Raw genomic sequence first — 17,222 nt, 5'->3', positions numbered from 1 at the left:
TCTTAAATGAAATTCACTTGTCCACCCTTGCGTACAAACAGATGTCCAATCCAGTTGCTAGATGAAGAGCTGATGAGCTGTTATCATTATGCCAATTTCAGCTGGCAGACTGGATTATTATATCACTACGGAGTACATGTACCGAGATATAGGGCTGTGACGCAGCCCACACGAACCACACTACCATTGGAATATCTCTCAATCAGCATGGGATACAGCACGTGGCAAGCGGTATCTTGGCAGTGCCTTGGGTAACTTGACGTGAAGGCTGACTTTCGGGGCAGTCTGTGGTTGGGAATTCAAGGCTCCGTGTCGGCCGCCGGCAGTCATGGGGACTCAAAAAGGGCGGGCCGCTACCTAGCGTTCAGACAGTGGAAGTGCAACGCCGTGCAGCGGCGGCTTTCGGGTGCAGGGGTCCAGTTGACATCGTACGACAATTTGATGTAAGTGCATTCGGATTCTGTACCTTAGGTTGAACTTATTAGTACCTTTTGCCGATTCGACAACAGACCCTAGATTTTTAATCACTTATTATTTCTCATTGACTGCGAGCCCAATTAGCAGTCCTCTGTCGCACCCAATTAAAATAGCATCACCATTCTCACCCTATCCCCGCCTACTTCATCATCATGAATAACGTAAGTCAGCCCTTTGAACAATACCAATACCGTCGGGCAGGTTGGAGCTAACCCACTTACAGGTCCGGTCTTTCTGGTTCGTTGCTCCGTCGCACTTTGAATGCGCCCCTCGTTTCCTTGTTCCAATGTCTTAACTATCTATTCTACAGGCTCGGTTGGGGCTCGCTCTGTGTTGGTAAGAAGTCATGTGAGATTATTGCATTGCGTTACCTTGGCTAATTGATCCGCACAGCCGGAGGAGGTGCTTACTACTTTGCGAAGAGAGACATCAACGCCAACAGAGCTGCCAAGGTTGAGGAGCAGCGCCGGAAGAAGCAGATGATCGAGTCTATGGAGTACTCCCAGAACGTCCCCAAGCACCCGATCTCCTCGTCCACAATGGGCGCCGGCGCGTCGACCTCCCCCCGAACCGATCCGGCCGGCTCTCCCAGCCAAGAAGCCAGCGACGATCCTGCTCCGACGAGGCACGCCCCTACTACAGAAGGCCAGCGGGTTCTGGAGAAGAGCAAATACGAGAGTAGCGTACCCTTCAAGAGTCCAAAGGGCGACAGGTTTTCGTAACGAAGTGTAGGGCGTGAGAGCCGGCGACTTTGAGGGATCTCCTCCCAGTCATTTCTACTCCAGGCTTCCGAAGCCGCCTATTAATGCTCGCCATGTCTAGTGGCAATTGTACTCTACCAATACATGGACTCTTTTCAGTATTACGATTATGACTCTGGGCTTTGGAATCAATAAAACATTCATCTTCAAATTCTCGCAATTGAGTGGGTTGATTCCCCGTATTAAAGGTGGTTTGGGATATCCATTATACGCCATCGTAGCATGGGATTCTTACACTGCGCAAAATATGAGAGTGCTGCATAGGTAATCATGAGAATAACTGCTCTTGTCTGCTCAGAGCACAAAACAACGTCATCAATTTCTTTCGCCATTTTGTCACAGCTCGATACGGGCAGCAAATTATAGTGGGTCACGGTCTGGATTCTTCCGACAATTATTTCAGGGATCTGGCCCGGCAGCTGCCTTCAGCCTGTCGCAACAAGGCTGACTATCTCATCAGATTACTGCTTCATCAATATTGACCTTCATTCTATGTCTGATCACACCAATACGTTAACAAAAACGTGACCGATTGCCAGGCCTGGGATCTCCTCACACTCGCCAAAATGGCGTCGCCCCAACTTGCGATTGCCAAGGTCTCCTTCTCGGCTATCCTCCTTCGCCAGGATCCAATCTCCTGCCCTCGCAGCGAAATTGACGGATTCTTCAGCCTCCTCGACGCGACATTGTCGCGGTGCTCTCCAGTCAATGTCCAGGTTTGAGCAACACAATCTTCACATAATTAGCGTTAGGTGCGACTGCTAAACAGTCGTCACAAATTATAGCAAAGCAAGCAGTGGATGCTGGAGTATGTGGTGCCATCTCCTGCTAGGATCGCCGCCTAGGCAAATATCTTACGGCCTTGTCCAAGTCCTTTTGCTGCAGATGTCGCGGCAAGCAGAGCGGCTCGTGAGACTTCGTCTAGGCGCAAACGACTGCATGTGTTATACGTGTTGAATGATATCATCCATCACGTAACCATACGGCAGCGCCAAGATGATTTCGCTTCCAACCTCGAGCCATTCCTCCCCGGCTTGGTGGAAGCTGCGGCCAGCTATCCAAACAGCCCCAAGCAAATGAAAAAGGTCATGGACATGATCTCTTTATGGAGTGAGAGAGACTATTTCATGCCATCCTTCATCAGCCAATTAGAGACCGTGGCTAAGGAGGCGCCCACTTCACGAGCTTCGACGACGGACACCGGTGGCAGCTCATCTGCCACTACTACGAAGCTAGCTAAGGAGGCACCTTTCATATTACCATCAATGCATGGTGATCCGGGAGCGCCTTGGTACGATCTTCCTGCCGCAAACTGGCTGCCCGTCATTGAACCCAACTCGTCGAGACCGATGAACCCTTCCATGATCAAGCCGCTACAACTAGTACCAGGCCCTGCCGACAAAGCTCTGGCTAAGGCAGTGCAAGACCTTCTTGATAGCGTGGACAAAATCTATGGCAAGGATACCCAATCGGGCGAAGATCACCCGGAGGACATTGATCAGTTAGGGCAAAGGATCGTCGTAGACGAGATTACGAGAGATGTCCTGGACGGCGAGACGTACTACGGCTGGTCGCGCAACTTCTGCGATAAAATGAAGAAACGGCGGAAGCAACCAGCAAACGGCTCGAGTGAAGGCAATCGCGGTCGAAGCTACTCTCGTTCACGGTCCAGGAGCTCGAGTCGGAGTTCCTCAAGGCCAGCGTTCAAGAGGCGGCGCACGTCAGACAGTCCTCGCAGTCGAGACGGGAGCCCCGGTCGCCGCCGAAGCTACAGCCGAGAACGACGCGCTCGTCGTCCGTATAGCGGTTCACGGTCGCCTTCGCCACGCCGCTTTTCGCGATCCCCTTCGCCGCAACGACCTAGCGGCCTGCCCTCTCGGCCTCCTTTCTTTGATGTCCCCAACAACGGTACCCAGGCAGCGCAGATGCCGCATCCACTGCCGCCGCAGCCGAACCCGGCCTTTCCCGGTTTCCTGGCCACTTTCCCCGTGCCCCCTCCTCCACCGCCGAACTGGACCGGTCCGTGGCCTCCGCCCCCACCTCCGCCACCGACCATGGGTGGCGGTGGTCCTCCTCAGACCTGGATGCCGCCGGGTCCTCCGGCTTGGGGAAACTCGGCAGTCCCCTCACCTCCGCCACCCCCGATGGGCCACAACCCTTACCCGAATCAAGGCCAAGGTGGCGGCTTTCAGTATGGCCGCGGCGAAGGAGGTTATAGAGGCGGAAGAGGTGGCTGGAGAGGCGGTCGAGGCAACTGGTGAGGGTTTAGGGCTATACCAGTATCAGGTGCAGGAATGTAGGAATATGATTAATAGGCGGATCGGGTTAATATAACCATCTAGTGTATGCATACGATTTGATTTACCTTATGGAAATTTTGGGGACGGCGGTCCGCCGCTAGAAGATACCACAATTGAACAACGAATGGTTCATAACTCGCGTGTCCTGCAATCCTAATGCATGACGATGTCTACATATCTTGCCCACCTCACAGCATACTTCAAAGTATTCTGTTCTTTTCACAGCTTTGGTTGCAATTTCTGCTTGGGGAAATGCAATTTCTCAATAATTTTACCAGCTGTGCGAAGCTGCTAGGCAGCAAACTGATGTGAGCATGTACGTAAATGATTATATTATATCTCACACATCCCCTATAGACGTGATCGATAGCCTATGTAGACGTCCGACACTGTGACAATGCCGTACAATCCGTGCCTTGACACCACTCCGCGAACGCCTTCTAATCCATATCTAGGTCTTGGTCTTGGTAGTACGGCCCATGTCCGAAACCCAGCCTCAATCTGTCGTCCTCCGTCATAACCGGATCATCCATTTCGTCCTCATCTCCATCTCCATCTCCAACCTCGTCCTCGTCCTCGTCTCCGCTGGCACCACTAAGGTCGGTATCGAGTATGTGTGCCCACGGATCGTCTTCTTCGGGGTGCGGCGTCCCGCCTGCACCGCCGACGCTGGGGGCGGGCGACATAGTCTCCGCATCCTCGTCCGCGACGGGATTGCCGAACTGATCTCTCGTCCGGCGCCTCTTCTCGCCCCTCTCGCTGAAGCCGAGGGCGGTGTAGGGGTCGCGGTACTGGCTCAGGGGGCGGTGCCGGTACCGCATACCCTCGAGCCCGCTGATGTCCTCCATGCCGTACAGCAGCGAATGGATGGTGACGCCCGGGCGGACGCCGAGGGGCAGGACGTCTGGGTACTCGCTGAGCTTCTTAAGCAGGTGCGACGTGTACAGGAAGCCCTTCTTCTTGGGGTTGTCGTCCTCGTAGCCGTAGCGGCCGGCCTGGATTGCGATCATGCGGGCCTTCATGTAGGCCTTGACCTTGTACCAGAACGCCATGGGCCAGAACCCGCCCTCGGTGATGTCGCACTGGTCCAGCACGGGCGCCTTCTCGATCAGCTCGAGGAGGGCCGGGTCCGTGACGTCGCAGATCTGCCAGAACTTGCCGTTCGTGCAGAAGCTCTCGCCATCCCACTTATGGCTGACGGCGATATCCTCTTCGGTTAGGCGAGTCGACTGTCCCTGTTGAATCTTGCTCATCTTGGGTAACTGGTGGAGCTTGAAGGCTAGAGTCTGGTACGGGCGGTACTTGGAATCCTCTCGGGGATCGACACCATATTTGACGACAGCGTCGCGCCAAGGGCCGCCTTTGAATTGATAGCCGACTGTGGCGATAGCGATCTTGAGATGAGTATCAACGGCCAAGGGACCGACTCGGTTAGCCAACGCACGACGAGTCCAGATCGGTCGCTCGTCCATCGCCTTTCTGACCTTGTCTATCAATTCCAGAGGCACCTGCTCAAGGTCCTTATCCATGTTTCTGAGGGGCCCATTGGGTACCGGGTAGGCGTTGTGGGCAATATAGTGCCCATAAGTTTTTCTCTTCCTATTGATGTTGAAAACTATAGGCTTGCCTGTCTCATCTTGTCCCTCTGCCCGTACGAAAGGGTTCTGGTCATAGAAGTAGTTGAAGGGAACAACTTTATCCGTAAAGTGAGGCGGTGGGATAATCTCTTGGCCTGGTTCCAGCTGCAGATCAGGGTTGAGCTTGAATTCCTTCAACTTCGGAACTAGCATGATGTAATTAGTTAATGTCATATCGAAGGGTGGAGGGTAATTTACGCTGTAAAGGTATAAGATGTTCGGCTAAGTTCGACATGAATGGGAAGTCCTCAGTTGCGAACTGGAAGTCGGCTAAGCCGCGGTACCGATGAGTTGTCTTGATTGAGCCCACGGCTTCGACATGATACTTGTCCGCGTTGTCTTGCAGTTTACGGAGTAGTACTTTTGGACTGTCCTGGCGGGATACTGAATGCACTTGCTGTGTTGGACCTTTACCACTGTGGGCGTCTTGTGAATCATCCCCGACGAAGGGCTGATCAGTCCCACGCTTCCTCCTGCGGCCTGTCCGTCTTGGGACAGTGATCTTCAGTAAAACGTTGTTGGTTGCCACACCATGGGATACGATGGGCTTGGATGTGATCGATTCTGGACGAAGCCATAGTGGCAAGATTGCACGATCAGGGTCAGGTCTGGTGACAAGCTGAAATTCTCCGAGTTAGGGAATTCACACAGTGAGAGGACAAGGCGACAAGGGTAGCTGGAGTGAGATCCTCGGCGGATATACTTACCTTATGGAACTTTGGATTTGGCCCGAATGAGTTGATACCTCTGTCCAAGTTCTGTATTATACATGGATGCTCGATTGCGACCACCTTTCTTTGGGACACCTCGTAGACCGGGGCGATGTTATCGGCTTCCGTACGAGCTTGATGCGGAAACAAGTCTTCTAGGCCCAACATGTCTGCGGTTGTGACAAGGCAGAGTGCGTTGTTAAGGAGGTCCCTGGAGAGCAGGCTCGCCTTCAATGTATTGAACCTTGACCATCTGAGAAAGCATTCAAACCTTTAGCTCCACTTCTAAGCAGAAATGGGCTTGTCGATGTTCATCTGTCTGGTACAGGTGCAAAATCCGATAGCGAACTCGAGACGCTGGCAGGTATTCCAAACCTAAGTAGTCGAGCTATAGAGTATTCAAATAGGCAGGCGACAGTTGATCCAGCAGATTGAGATGTACTTTTTCAAGGCTCCCAGCAGTACGATTTCAGTGGGCAAAGCGAAAGATCTTTCTCAATTGAATACAGCTGTACCGATAGCCTTATTGGGATTGCTAGAGGATAAAAAAACCCAAGATTGTCCAGTAAATGTATCAGCGAACGATGGGAAGTCGGTAAAGATGTAGTCGTATTATTCAAATTCCGTTGCGCAGTTGATACTGGAGGCGGGTGACAGATGGGTGGCACACAGGTGGAGGCAGCTGCCAGCAGCTGCACAGCCTCGCCAACATGCTCTTGACGTCTTTTACTCCAGTCCAGATCTGCAGCATGAAGATAAGCTCAGCAAACCTTACATGATCTGGTTGTTATCTAGTGTGTAGTATCCAATCAGTAGGTACGCTATCCTGGCTTGTCCGAATGTCTCCCGTTCAGTAAATGAATGCACTTGCGACGCGCCGACTTCACCAAGCCAACGCAACGTGGGTTTGCACCACCTGAGCTCGGACAAGCACGTACTAACCCCCCTGACCGCCATGTGGTCGGAATCCTGCAAAGCCCGACGAATATGTACCCCAAGGACTAAGATATGTAAGTGACAAGCTGTCATAGTGGCCCCTTCTTTCTAATTCCGCCCTCTACCCAAGCCCATGACGATGGCGCAAAGGATTTATGTAGTAGTAACAAGTGAGGCTCCCAGGGACAAACCAATTACGGAGCAGATCATGGGGGCTAACCAATTAGCTCTCACAAGTAGCCCTACCATCAGCCAAATTGGGCATTTCCTCGCGCAGAGACTCGGGCTTCTCAGCGCTAATGACCGCAAGCGATTACGCCCAAAGACATACCTACTGGCAGACTGTGCACATCAAAGTGAGTAACACAGAGGTCGGTGTAGACGATCGTGGCCTATAGGGATATATTATGCCTGAAGTGCCTTGACCTTAGGCAGACTAGCCGGCCCTCCTGAAGAGAGTCGTAGGTTCGAAGCTGTTCTTGGAATTAAAAAGCTTGGCAGTTTGCACTGATACACGATTTCATAATATTGAAGGATTCGCCTGCCCATATCGCTGTCGAAGCAATATGTATTTGGTTGTTAGAAATCCGGTATTGACAACTCCTGACCCTGAGAGTAGGTATACTGTCGTCCACTCAGAGAAGCTCAGCTGTGCATACATAAGGTAATGTTATCAAATGTGCATACCTTCCTGGCATATCTGCCTTGCTTATGCAAAGTACTATGCGTAGCCATCAAGCCATATGCAAGCAAGCACCAGTGGGAAGTGGTAGTGGGGTGTTAAGCACTCGAAGAGACGGCACATGAGCTGGTGCTTGGGCCACTCGCGACGACTCTCCTGCAAATTGACGAGTTTCTGCATCGTTAGTGGACTTTTGATTTCTCGAGGCACACACATAGCCAGAGCCAAGGGACAGACTACAGTGCTTGGGACAGGGCCATGCCCCGCAAAACATCACGAGTGCCCCAGCAGCCCAGTGTGCCTGCTCCTCCTATTACATCGAACCGGACCTCTCTCTCCAATTGATGCACTCCTTGGATCATGTAACATACCCGCCTTGTCTGCAATGTGTAGCTCTCAATCTGTATGACCTGGACCAATGAGCAAGTAAGCATAATGATTGCTTCCGCTAGGTTGTTGCTGTTTGTGACGGGCGATGGAATCCTGAGGACAATCTGAATATCTTTCGATTCTTCTTCTTTTTGGTGCTACATCAATCAATACCTGATATTGATTGTACCTGCCTCGCTGGATGCATGTGCAGTGTCCTATGACCAAATTGATGCTAGGCAATAACCGAACCGATCAGTGCGGTGCGGTCCCTTCAACCAATGCCCAAGTACATTGATATTCACTTGCGCTCCTCTTCCCGTGCCTGTATTACCAGGTAACCTTAAGTCAAAGCGACCAGCGCAGACCGGGGTCTAGAGATAATGGCTGGTTGCCCAACCTACATTCCTAGCAAGCACCATCCTGTCCAGCCTCGTTTCCCACTGCTTGTAGTTGGAGGAGACGGGCGGACGACGGAGAGTGAGTGAGAGAGAGAAGCCCGCGAGCCCGCACAAGCACGGTGTACCCCTTCCACTTTCCCCTTCCCATCAACATCATCCCGCTTGCCAATCCATCACCCATCCCCTGGATCGCCAACTTGAATGCATTGCCCTTCTCCACACCACTTTCCAAACGTAAACCTCTCATCTCCGCAGGCGACACGTCTTGGTCTCGAAACTTTTTGGTCTATTGGCGTGTCGGTCTCATTGTGATGGTTTATTAGGCCTGATCAATCAATTGATCTTTTTCGCAAACAACCACCATCACCCGTCGACACAAGCCGGCTTGCCTTTTTCCCCATCTAATAATTGGAGCTGAGGTACTGTACCGGCACCACCTGGCGACTGATCCTCGACACTGCCGCATTGAACCCCTTGTGCCCATCCCACCTTTACTACCACCACTACACAACCACTACCTGCTGCTGCGCTGCCTCGACTTCCCATCGTCAACACGTCGGCCAGCTCGCCGCAGATAATTTGTACCAAGACACGAAAAGAGAAGGCGATTTGACGACCAATCGAGACGGGTTTCTGCGATACCAGTAATCGAACTGCTGGGTCCGGGCTATTGTTATTGTGCACGACGCACCTCAGCCCCCGCTTCCATTTTACCTTTACCTATCTTGGCGCCTGTCGGCTTTCGCTGTCGAAGCAGCTTCCTCTCAACCACCAAGAGACGACTAGTTGTTTCCTGGGGCTACGAGCGAGTCCTGACAAAAGGGCCGGAGGCCATATATGGAGGCCAAGATGAAGCGATTCAGCCAAAGAGTGGTGAGTACCCGTCTACACGCTTGTTTACCAGCTTGATTGCATCATCGAATCTTGCACACAAAAAAACCCAGCCACGTCCAAAACCGCGTATGCTAACCTCTTACCGCCTTCACATAGTTGTCTCGAGGAAAAAGCGACAGCAAGTCATCCAAGAAGAATAAGGACTCCAAGGATGGCACTGCTTCGCCCTCGGGCAGTTCTAGGGAAACACAGTCGCCAGTACTGACGCCCACTTCTTCAACCTCGACATTGAATGATATTCGCAACAAACCCCTTCCACCCAACAACACCGCTGCCGAGCACGGCAGCCCAGGGCCCCAATCAGCCGGCCAAGGGAATGGTGGTGATAGATTTAACAGCGGACCTTCTCCTAATGGTGCCGGGACCCCTAGTAGACAAGGCGGGCTGCCACCCACCGTGGTAATTAGCCCAAGCGCAAATGTAAGTCGCGTGTTGATCGTGTTCGAGATCGAATTAGAACTGACATCCATTCGCGATACCAGCATGTCCCCCCCGCCGGGTGCCGCAGAGACGATGCCTCATGATCTGGTCCCTCCAAAGGCCGGACAGAAGTCTCTCATGTTCGATCGCCTTCATCAGACACCGAAGGATGTCCCCGAGGGCTTGCGCACACCGAAGAGACAGCATTCGTCCCGGTTCGATATCTCGCCGCAGCGTGAACTGGAGAAGCTCCCTGGCTTCCATGAAGTGCCGCCGAATCGCCGTCAAGAATTGTTCATGCAGAAGATCGACCAGTGCAATGTCATCTTCGACTTTAACGATGCCAGCGGTGATATGAAGTCCAAGGAAATCAAACGTCTCGCACTACACGAGCTGCTGGACTATGTGGCCAACAACCGCCAGGTCATCACGGAACCTATGTATCCCCGGGTCGTCGAAATGTTTGCTAAGAACCTGTTCCGCCCTATTCCTCCGCCCATGAACCCTCAAGGAGAGGCATTCGATCCGGAGGAAGACGAGCCCGTCCTGGAGGTGGCTTGGCCGCATATCCAGGTTGTATACGAGTTCTTCTTGCGATTTATCGAGAGTCAAGACTTCAACACCAACATTGCCAAAGCCTACATTGACCACAGCTTCGTCCTCCAGCTGCTGGAGCTCTTCGATTCAGAAGACCCGCGCGAGCGCGACTTCCTCAAGACTACACTGCATCGCATATACGGCAAATTCCTGAACCTTCGATCCTTCATTCGACGATCCATCAACAACGTCTTCTTCCAGTTCATCTACGAAACCGAGCGTTTCAACGGGATTGCGGAGCTGCTTGAAATCTTGGGTTCCATCATCAACGGATTTGCCCTCCCCCTGAAGGAGGAGCACAAGCTGTTCCTTACCAGGGTGCTTCTTCCGCTACACAAGGTCAAGAGCCTCAGCATGTACCATCCCCAGCTGGCATACTGCATCGTCCAGTTCCTTGAAAAGGATGCTTCCCTGACGGAAGAAGTTGTCCTTGGCCTGTTGCGATACTGGCCCAAGGTTAACAGCACAAAGGAGGTCATGTTCCTAAATGAAGTAGAAGACATCTTCGAGGTTATGGACCCTGCCGAGTTTGCCAAAGTTCAAGAGCCGTTGTTTCACCAATTGGCCAAGTCAGTCGCCAGCCCTCATTTCCAGGTGGCAGAGCGCGCGCTCTACTTCTGGAACAATGAGTACTTCTGCAATCTTGTCAGCGACAATGTCGAGATCATTTTGCCCATCATGTTCGCTCCGCTATACGAGAACTCGAAAGGTCATTGGAACAGGTAAGAAACCCGTCCGCCTCATTTCTGGCCAGACAACTAATGTGATGGACACAGGACGATTCACGGCATGGTGTATAACGCCATGAAGTTATTTATGGAAATCAACCCTCAGCTCTTCGACGACTGTTCTCATGAATACACCGAGAACCAGAACAATGCTGCAGCAAGGGAGGCAATGCGGGATCGGAAGTGGGCTGCGCTTAAGGATCAAGCCAGTAAGAGGAAGCCCTCCAATGGCGTATCGGAGGTTGACCCGCAAAGTGAGGATAACCAGAAACGACTTGACTCATTGAAGCTCGACGGAGATAAAAGAGATCGACGACCAGCTGGCCATGAGCGGCAGACCTCGGTAGGCTCATCCAGAAGCGGAAGATGATTTGGTGTTTTTGGTCACTTTCTTCTTCACATGCCTTCTACTTTCTTCATGATAGACCTTTCTAAGCGATTATGACACTGGCTGCGGCCTTGGTTCGGCTGGACCTGGAGACACTACACATACAATCATGACAACTTGCATTTCTGAAGCACATTTCCTAGCCGACAGTCGCGTGCTGTGCCATCTTCATGAGTCCAACTGTTAACCACCCTCCTCTCTACACAGGACTCTGCCCCGATGGTCACTAGTACAGGCGACAACCCAGAAGACGCTTCTCCCGACGAAGCCCAAGCTACTGCAATAGCAGCGTAAGCCATTCATAGCGATTGATCGCATCTTTGCTTTTTGCTCTTTGTGCTTTCCGGCTCGACAGGTGTTTCATTTCCCGTACATGATGTCCCTCCAACCCCCACCTTCTCCCCCTTCAACCCTCAAAACATGTGGCATTTTCCCCAATTCAAGCCCTGTGCGGCTTTGGCCGATTTGTCACGCGGACACAGATTACAAAATATTGGGCCTCATGCCTGGTTAGGCGTGAAGTCCATCTTAGACACTTAATGACCAAAAAGCTTCTGGGGAGTCATCCCGCGTTTACTCTGAGTAGCATCACGATGTGCACACTACGTCGAGAGCTGGGAACTTCATTATACACGCCGTCCATACACATATTTGATCGGTGGATTCACGATTGAACACAGCAAAGTAGGGGGGAGGGGGGAGGAAACTGTTTGTTGTGCCGCCGTGTCTGTCGGGCGGTAGGGAGGATAAGGAAATATATGGGGAGGTGGTAGGCGTGAAGGTACTTGGAGGATACTGTGTATGTCTGTCTGTCTTCTCGAAAGAGTCTTCGGGATCATGATGATGATTGATAACTGAGAATTCTGGAGAACGGCGTTTCGACTTGTTTTCCACCGGGTTGGTTGGTAGAGAGGTGTTGACCGGAATCCACTTTCATCCTCTATGATCAAAACTGGCGAACATGATAGCTGTCTTGGCTGCGTATTGCTGTCTCTTGCTTGACTGCGTATTGATGTCTTTTGCTTGACTGTCTCTGATGTCGGTGATCTGTTTTCCTTTGACTCGTGTGGGTGAGTGAGTTCAGAGATGTCTTTCTGATCCGGACTACGTATGAACCTAGCTGCCAACAAACATCTCTGTCACTTAAGTTCGTATTCTACGCTCAGCCAACAGACGTCGACCTTCATGTTGGAGTCGCTGCCCAGAGGTCTGATGTCCCCTTTCCTCTCTTGATCCATATTACGGGTAGTATAGAAGCTTCTCTGAGTCGCAATTGTCACTTACCATCCGACTCTCGGGATCGTTCTTGACAAGATGCTCTAGGGGATGACAAGGGCTTCTTCTACAAAAGGTTTTTCTTACTCTGGTTCCTTTCCACTTTTTATCTTTAATCTATTCAGGGGCGGGCAGAAAGGCCAACCAGCCAGACCATCGGCAAACTATGTCCCTTGCAACAGTCAACCTTCTGGGGAGAGGCATTTATGAGTCCCACTGTGCAACGGAGTTGTCGAAGTTGGTCGGATCCGAGCAATTCTGTGCAAACTTCGAAGTGAAATCTTAAATTTTTTCTGACAGTATAGATACCTCCCCAGCCCGCCCCCCTTTCTCAATTCCTTTCCTTCTTTCCCTTCCTTTCCTTCCTATCCTTCCTTCCTTCATTCTTTCCTTCCTCCGCACACGTCGCCGCAGTCGGGAAGTTGGGATCCCCAGCAGCAACACCAGATCCCCCGTGCCCATAGACTTCCTGCCCCGAACCATCCTCGGACGTTGGGATGGAAGCCAGGACTGCGATCCTCGGACGAGTACTGGGGTATGTGGGTGACGGTAACGCTGCTGGGGCTATCTTCTTTTCCCGGCACCCCCAGCCAAGGTCTGTTCATCCCCTCCCCCATTCTCTTGCGCTAAACTGTCACAGGTATCATAGCTGGGGTAATTATACTAGCTTTCCGTCCTCTCTTTCCCCAAGTCATGGCCGCAAGATCGTGGTCCCTGGCAACCCATACTATGCGACTTCGATCTCACTTACCCTTACTACGGACTTACACGCGTATGCATTTGCACAGCCGATCCTGCTGGCAGTCCTCTGTCATCGCTTGATCGGTTGTGCAAATGCAAATGCGTGTAAGTCCGTGTAGTAAGGGTAAAGGTTTTTGAAGGGACATAGTATGGTCTGGGGTCTAGCATAGCGGCAAGAGCGCCTGTGTGTCCTCTTAGGTCTGCAGTGGTTGTTGTGATCCCCGTCTGGCACCAGCAAGCAACACTCTTCGCAGCATCGCTGCTTCACGGAACCTCGATGCCATGGACCTGGATGACCTGGATCTGGATTGGCCGACTCTGAGGACATTCTTGGACCCTGCCCTACTACCTGTTCCCAATCCCAATCCCAATCCCATTCCCTTCCCTCTTGCCCATACCCTCTCCCCTCCACCACCTCTCAGCACACTTCTTCGAGGTAAGTGGACTTTCTAGGTAAGTACCACGCCCTTCCATCGCCTTCATCTCTTTTGGGTAAGTAACATTCCATCCTCTCCATCTCCTCCACTTCCTCCATCTCCCTCCATGGATTTGTCTCTACCTCCGGGGAATCCGGTACACACCACAACTTTCTCGTTCGCCTTCCGCAGAGCCTTACTTTCGGTTAGCCACCCGAAGGCCGAAGGACACGAGACTAACGTTAGGTACTAGTCCAAGCTCCCATGACTATATAAATTGGTGCAGCCGTCCGCAACGACGCGAAACTAATATATCCTGACTCGTCCAGGCTTTCCCTCGGGACCGTTCGGATTCCTCGTGCCTCCCGAGCCGCTGACGCGGGATTGCAGATGCATCTTGGTCTATAACCATCACCTCCAGCAGCCGGTTATCCCATACCACAGGTCATCCGTTGCTATCCACTTGGAGTACTCAAGGATCCGACCAGGGCCAGGTCGTGCATCTAGGAAGTCCAAAACTTTCTGGCTTGCTTTCACGCAATCTTGGGGGTTTGTTTCTTGGGGAACCCGTTCGGACTTCCAACCGCCCCAGGAAGCTGATCACGGGGGATTGGTGATAGCTTCTCATAGTACAGGTAAGTCTTCAATTGCACCAGCACTTTCGCTCCCTTCAGTGATATGGTTCAGATCTACAGCATATGATTTACAAGTTTACCGCCAGTGTTGTGTTGGGGTTGGCCATCAGCCAATGGAAAGCGTAGCTTGACAAAGCCCAATTCCAGACAACTTCCAACGAGACCAACCTTGAGCAACGCCTGATAGGACCTGTGTATATGCTTGGGGTTAACCAATTGGAAGACCTCTTACTCTCATAGATTTAGCGCATATGCGACTGGGAGTCAGTGAGTTTAGTCGCTGCTCTTGTTCAAGGCTTTAGGTGCCATCCCAGGAACGAAAGGGCCGTCTCGTTCCTCACGGTCCCGTGTTCTTTCCATGATCCATGGTAATATATATCTGTATATGTCCCTCTCTTTTCATGATTCGCCATGCTGCATATCTTAGTGAGTGAGTCTCCTAACTTGGAGGTTCACATGAGGACGGCTATCAACCCTGTGTGGTTACACAAATGGCTCTTTGCGGCCGTTCTTAATCGCCACCTCAGCAAGCTCCTCCTTGGGGGCGGCTGAGTGAATACAGGATTGGCATGGCCACCAGCCGATTATGGGCCTTGCCATGATTTTCATCTCAATATCTTCAATCTGTCAAGACTCGTAATTCTCTGATTTCTCATATTCATCCTCAGTTGCCCGATATCGCTATATGGCCGCTATACCCTTCCAGCAGAATGAAAGCCTCACGAGTCGTCAACATACTGATAAGTCTCGCCTCAGGAGGCTGCAGCCTGGTGAAGGCCCTTTCGGACACCCCCGGACCGGAAGATTTTATTCGGCATCCCTTTGTCACTGTTGCTGTGGTTGGAGACTGTCTATTTCGATGGCGGCGAGCTCGCACAGTCTATCAATGGAGTAATGGACGAGAAACACCCTTCTTATGCGTGTAAGTACTGAAACACTTAGTGTTACTTGAAGATTATACAAACGCCCGCCCATCTTGATCGGATCCATCTGCCTCCAGCTGCTGCTAATTCTCAGCACAAGTAAACACAACGCTCTCCCTCCCCCTCTCCTCTTCGTGGACCAAAGCGAGCGCAACTCTACCATCGATTCCCAAGTCGGCGCCCTGTCAGAACCAGCCTATTACCTGGTTCGATGCTTCGATCTCTTCTTTCTACGAGTGGGGCGGCTCTGCTATCAATACAACAGCGGCCAACAACTTGATCTGGAAGTTCACGACGGACGGTAGCGGAGGCGGCGCATGGAGCGAAGTCATACCCACTAATATCGTGGCGTTCAACAATGCAGCTCGGCCCCACCTTTCCGCTTTCACTATGCAACGTGGCGTAGGCTACGCCTTGGCGGAGTCACCGGAAGAGACACCGAAACCTCGGCAGTCTCCCGCATCGCTATCTCAGGGCGGGTGAGTTTCGATACCGGTAGTCTCAAGTGGGAAAACACGTCGAGCCTGAGGTACGGAAGGTACGGCACCAGCGTGAGTGCGCGAAATGGAATCTGTACCGTTCGGCCCAGATGGATTACTGGTGGTCCTCGGGGTGCCGAGACGCCGGTCGCGTCGTCGTCGGTACCATTGAAATGGTCAGCTGGGATACAGTCAGTTTCGTGGACCCAAGTACGGGCAAGTGGTACTCACAAGCCACGACCGGCCCGCGACCGACGAAGAAGCAGAAATTTTGCAGTGTGGGCTTGCAGGGCCCTAACGGCACCTACGAGATGTAAGAACAGCATCGAAACCTATATCCTGAGCCGAACCTTGGCAATCGATGACGGAGTGAAAGCCAGGCGCGGGGGCTAACCGAGTTGCAGTTTCATATACGGCGGTATGTCAGACCCGGTCAAGACCTTGGACGAAATACATGTCCTCAGTTTGCTGGGCTTTGTCTTCAAGTCGCCTAATTCAAGCACCCCTCAAAATGACCATGCCTGTGCACTCGTGGGATCGCTAAACAAGACGGACAATAAGAAAAGGAAGCGCCAAATGCTCAGTGTCGGTGGCTCCCACGGCGACCTCGGCTGGCCAAAATCTGAACTCGATCCTGACCCCGGAAACAGGGTTTGGGGGTTTTTGACCTGACGGATATGGTTTGGAAGAGTCAGTATGATGCCGATGCTAACCCTTACGACACACCCAAGACGGCCAAAGATTGGTACGCACAGGGCGGTCTTGATACTGTGAGCTGGACAAGCGAGGAGGTCAAGACTATGTTTAGGTCTGGCGCAAATATGGCCGCCAACCCCGGCAACGGCCTATCGGATATACCGGGCAGCGGCGGTGGATCCTCTCCGAATAATCCCAGCGAGGCACCTAACAACACCACAAGCCAAGCCGGCGCCATTGCAGGCGGCACGGTCGGAGGCGTGGCTGCTATCGCATTGACCACGGCACTCGCAGTCCTCCTTCGCCGCCGCCGAGCTCGTCGAGCACAAACTCCCCTGCCGCAACCCGAAGCATGGTCTAAGTCCGAGCTGCCCGCTGGAAGTGCGTTGCAACAGCCACGTAGCGAGCCCATGAACCCACGACGGCACCAAGGAATGCATCCGGCGGAGCTATATAGTAACCACGGTCACTCGGAGCTTGGACCCGCGTCTCAGCAAGAGTTGCCTGGATGATGACAAGTGCAGGCAACTCATGGAGGATGCCTTGCTGAAGAGCACAAAACATCGTCCGAATGTCTGCGTGCAACACGGAATCAAGTCAGCCAAACGTCTTTTTTCCCCCCCTGCTACACCGTATCGCGAGAAGTAGTCAAGGGACCAACAATGTGAGCCAGTAATGTGGTACCTTTGAATGGATATAAACTCGGTCTTCCTCAGACCCCAGAACCCTGAATTCAACGTTGTTGACAGAAAGTGGT

General features: G+C 52.2%; 6 protein-coding genes across 6 annotated transcripts; 5 read left to right on the top strand and 1 right to left on the bottom strand.

Moving 5' to 3' along the window:
* Nucleotides 1–629: 629 nt before the first annotated feature.
* On the top strand, nt 630–1,199 carry PG994_014250 (uncharacterized protein; the record flags this gene model as incomplete). Its single annotated transcript, XM_066865659.1, has 4 exons — nt 630–638; nt 701–714; nt 788–813; nt 871–1,199. The coding sequence occupies 4 exons, from the start codon at nt 630–632 to the stop codon at nt 1,197–1,199; spliced, it is 378 nt and encodes a 125-aa protein (XP_066708788.1).
* Nucleotides 1,200–1,804: 605 nt separating this feature from the next.
* PG994_014249 (uncharacterized protein) lies at nt 1,805–3,499 on the top strand (the record flags this gene model as incomplete). Its single annotated transcript, XM_066865658.1, has 3 exons — nt 1,805–1,954; nt 2,008–2,046; nt 2,228–3,499. The coding sequence occupies 3 exons, from the start codon at nt 1,805–1,807 to the stop codon at nt 3,497–3,499; spliced, it is 1,461 nt and encodes a 486-aa protein (XP_066708787.1).
* A 479-nt stretch (nt 3,500–3,978) lies between these two features.
* PG994_014248 (Transcription factor IIIC- subunit 5) lies at nt 3,979–6,053 on the bottom strand (the record flags this gene model as incomplete). The annotated part of the gene is made up of 3 exons (XM_066865657.1): nt 3,979–5,321; nt 5,374–5,794; nt 5,883–6,053. 3 exons carry the CDS (start codon nt 6,051–6,053, stop codon nt 3,979–3,981), a joined length of 1,935 nt encoding a protein of 644 aa, XP_066708786.1.
* A 3,069-nt stretch (nt 6,054–9,122) lies between these two features.
* On the top strand, nt 9,123–11,282 carry PG994_014247 (uncharacterized protein; the record flags this gene model as incomplete). Its single annotated transcript, XM_066865656.1, has 3 exons — nt 9,123–9,146; nt 9,264–10,906; nt 10,961–11,282. The coding sequence occupies 3 exons, from the start codon at nt 9,123–9,125 to the stop codon at nt 11,280–11,282; spliced, it is 1,989 nt and encodes a 662-aa protein (XP_066708785.1).
* Nucleotides 11,283–13,598: 2,316 nt separating this feature from the next.
* On the top strand, nt 13,599–14,140 carry PG994_014246 (uncharacterized protein; the record flags this gene model as incomplete). The annotated part of the gene is made up of 2 exons (XM_066865655.1): nt 13,599–13,752; nt 14,019–14,140. The coding sequence occupies 2 exons, from the start codon at nt 13,599–13,601 to the stop codon at nt 14,138–14,140; spliced, it is 276 nt and encodes a 91-aa protein (XP_066708784.1).
* A 1,121-nt stretch (nt 14,141–15,261) lies between these two features.
* PG994_014245 (Kelch repeat-containing protein) lies at nt 15,262–16,977 on the top strand (the record flags this gene model as incomplete). The annotated part of the gene is made up of 6 exons (XM_066865654.1): nt 15,262–15,289; nt 15,385–15,769; nt 15,829–15,841; nt 15,880–16,082; nt 16,174–16,420; nt 16,459–16,977. 6 exons carry the CDS (start codon nt 15,262–15,264, stop codon nt 16,975–16,977), a joined length of 1,395 nt encoding a protein of 464 aa, XP_066708783.1.
* Between the last annotated feature and the right edge of the window lie 245 nt (nt 16,978–17,222).

This window comes from Apiospora phragmitis, assembly GCF_038363925.1.
Source record: "Apiospora phragmitis strain CBS 135458 chromosome Unknown utg000013l:1.0-2965645.0:1.0-2969333.0, whole genome shotgun sequence".
Taxonomy (NCBI): domain Eukaryota; kingdom Fungi; phylum Ascomycota; class Sordariomycetes; order Amphisphaeriales; family Apiosporaceae; genus Apiospora; species Apiospora phragmitis.
The sequence above is the reverse complement of the archived record's forward strand: the minus strand, read 5'-3'. Positions and strand labels throughout refer to the sequence as shown.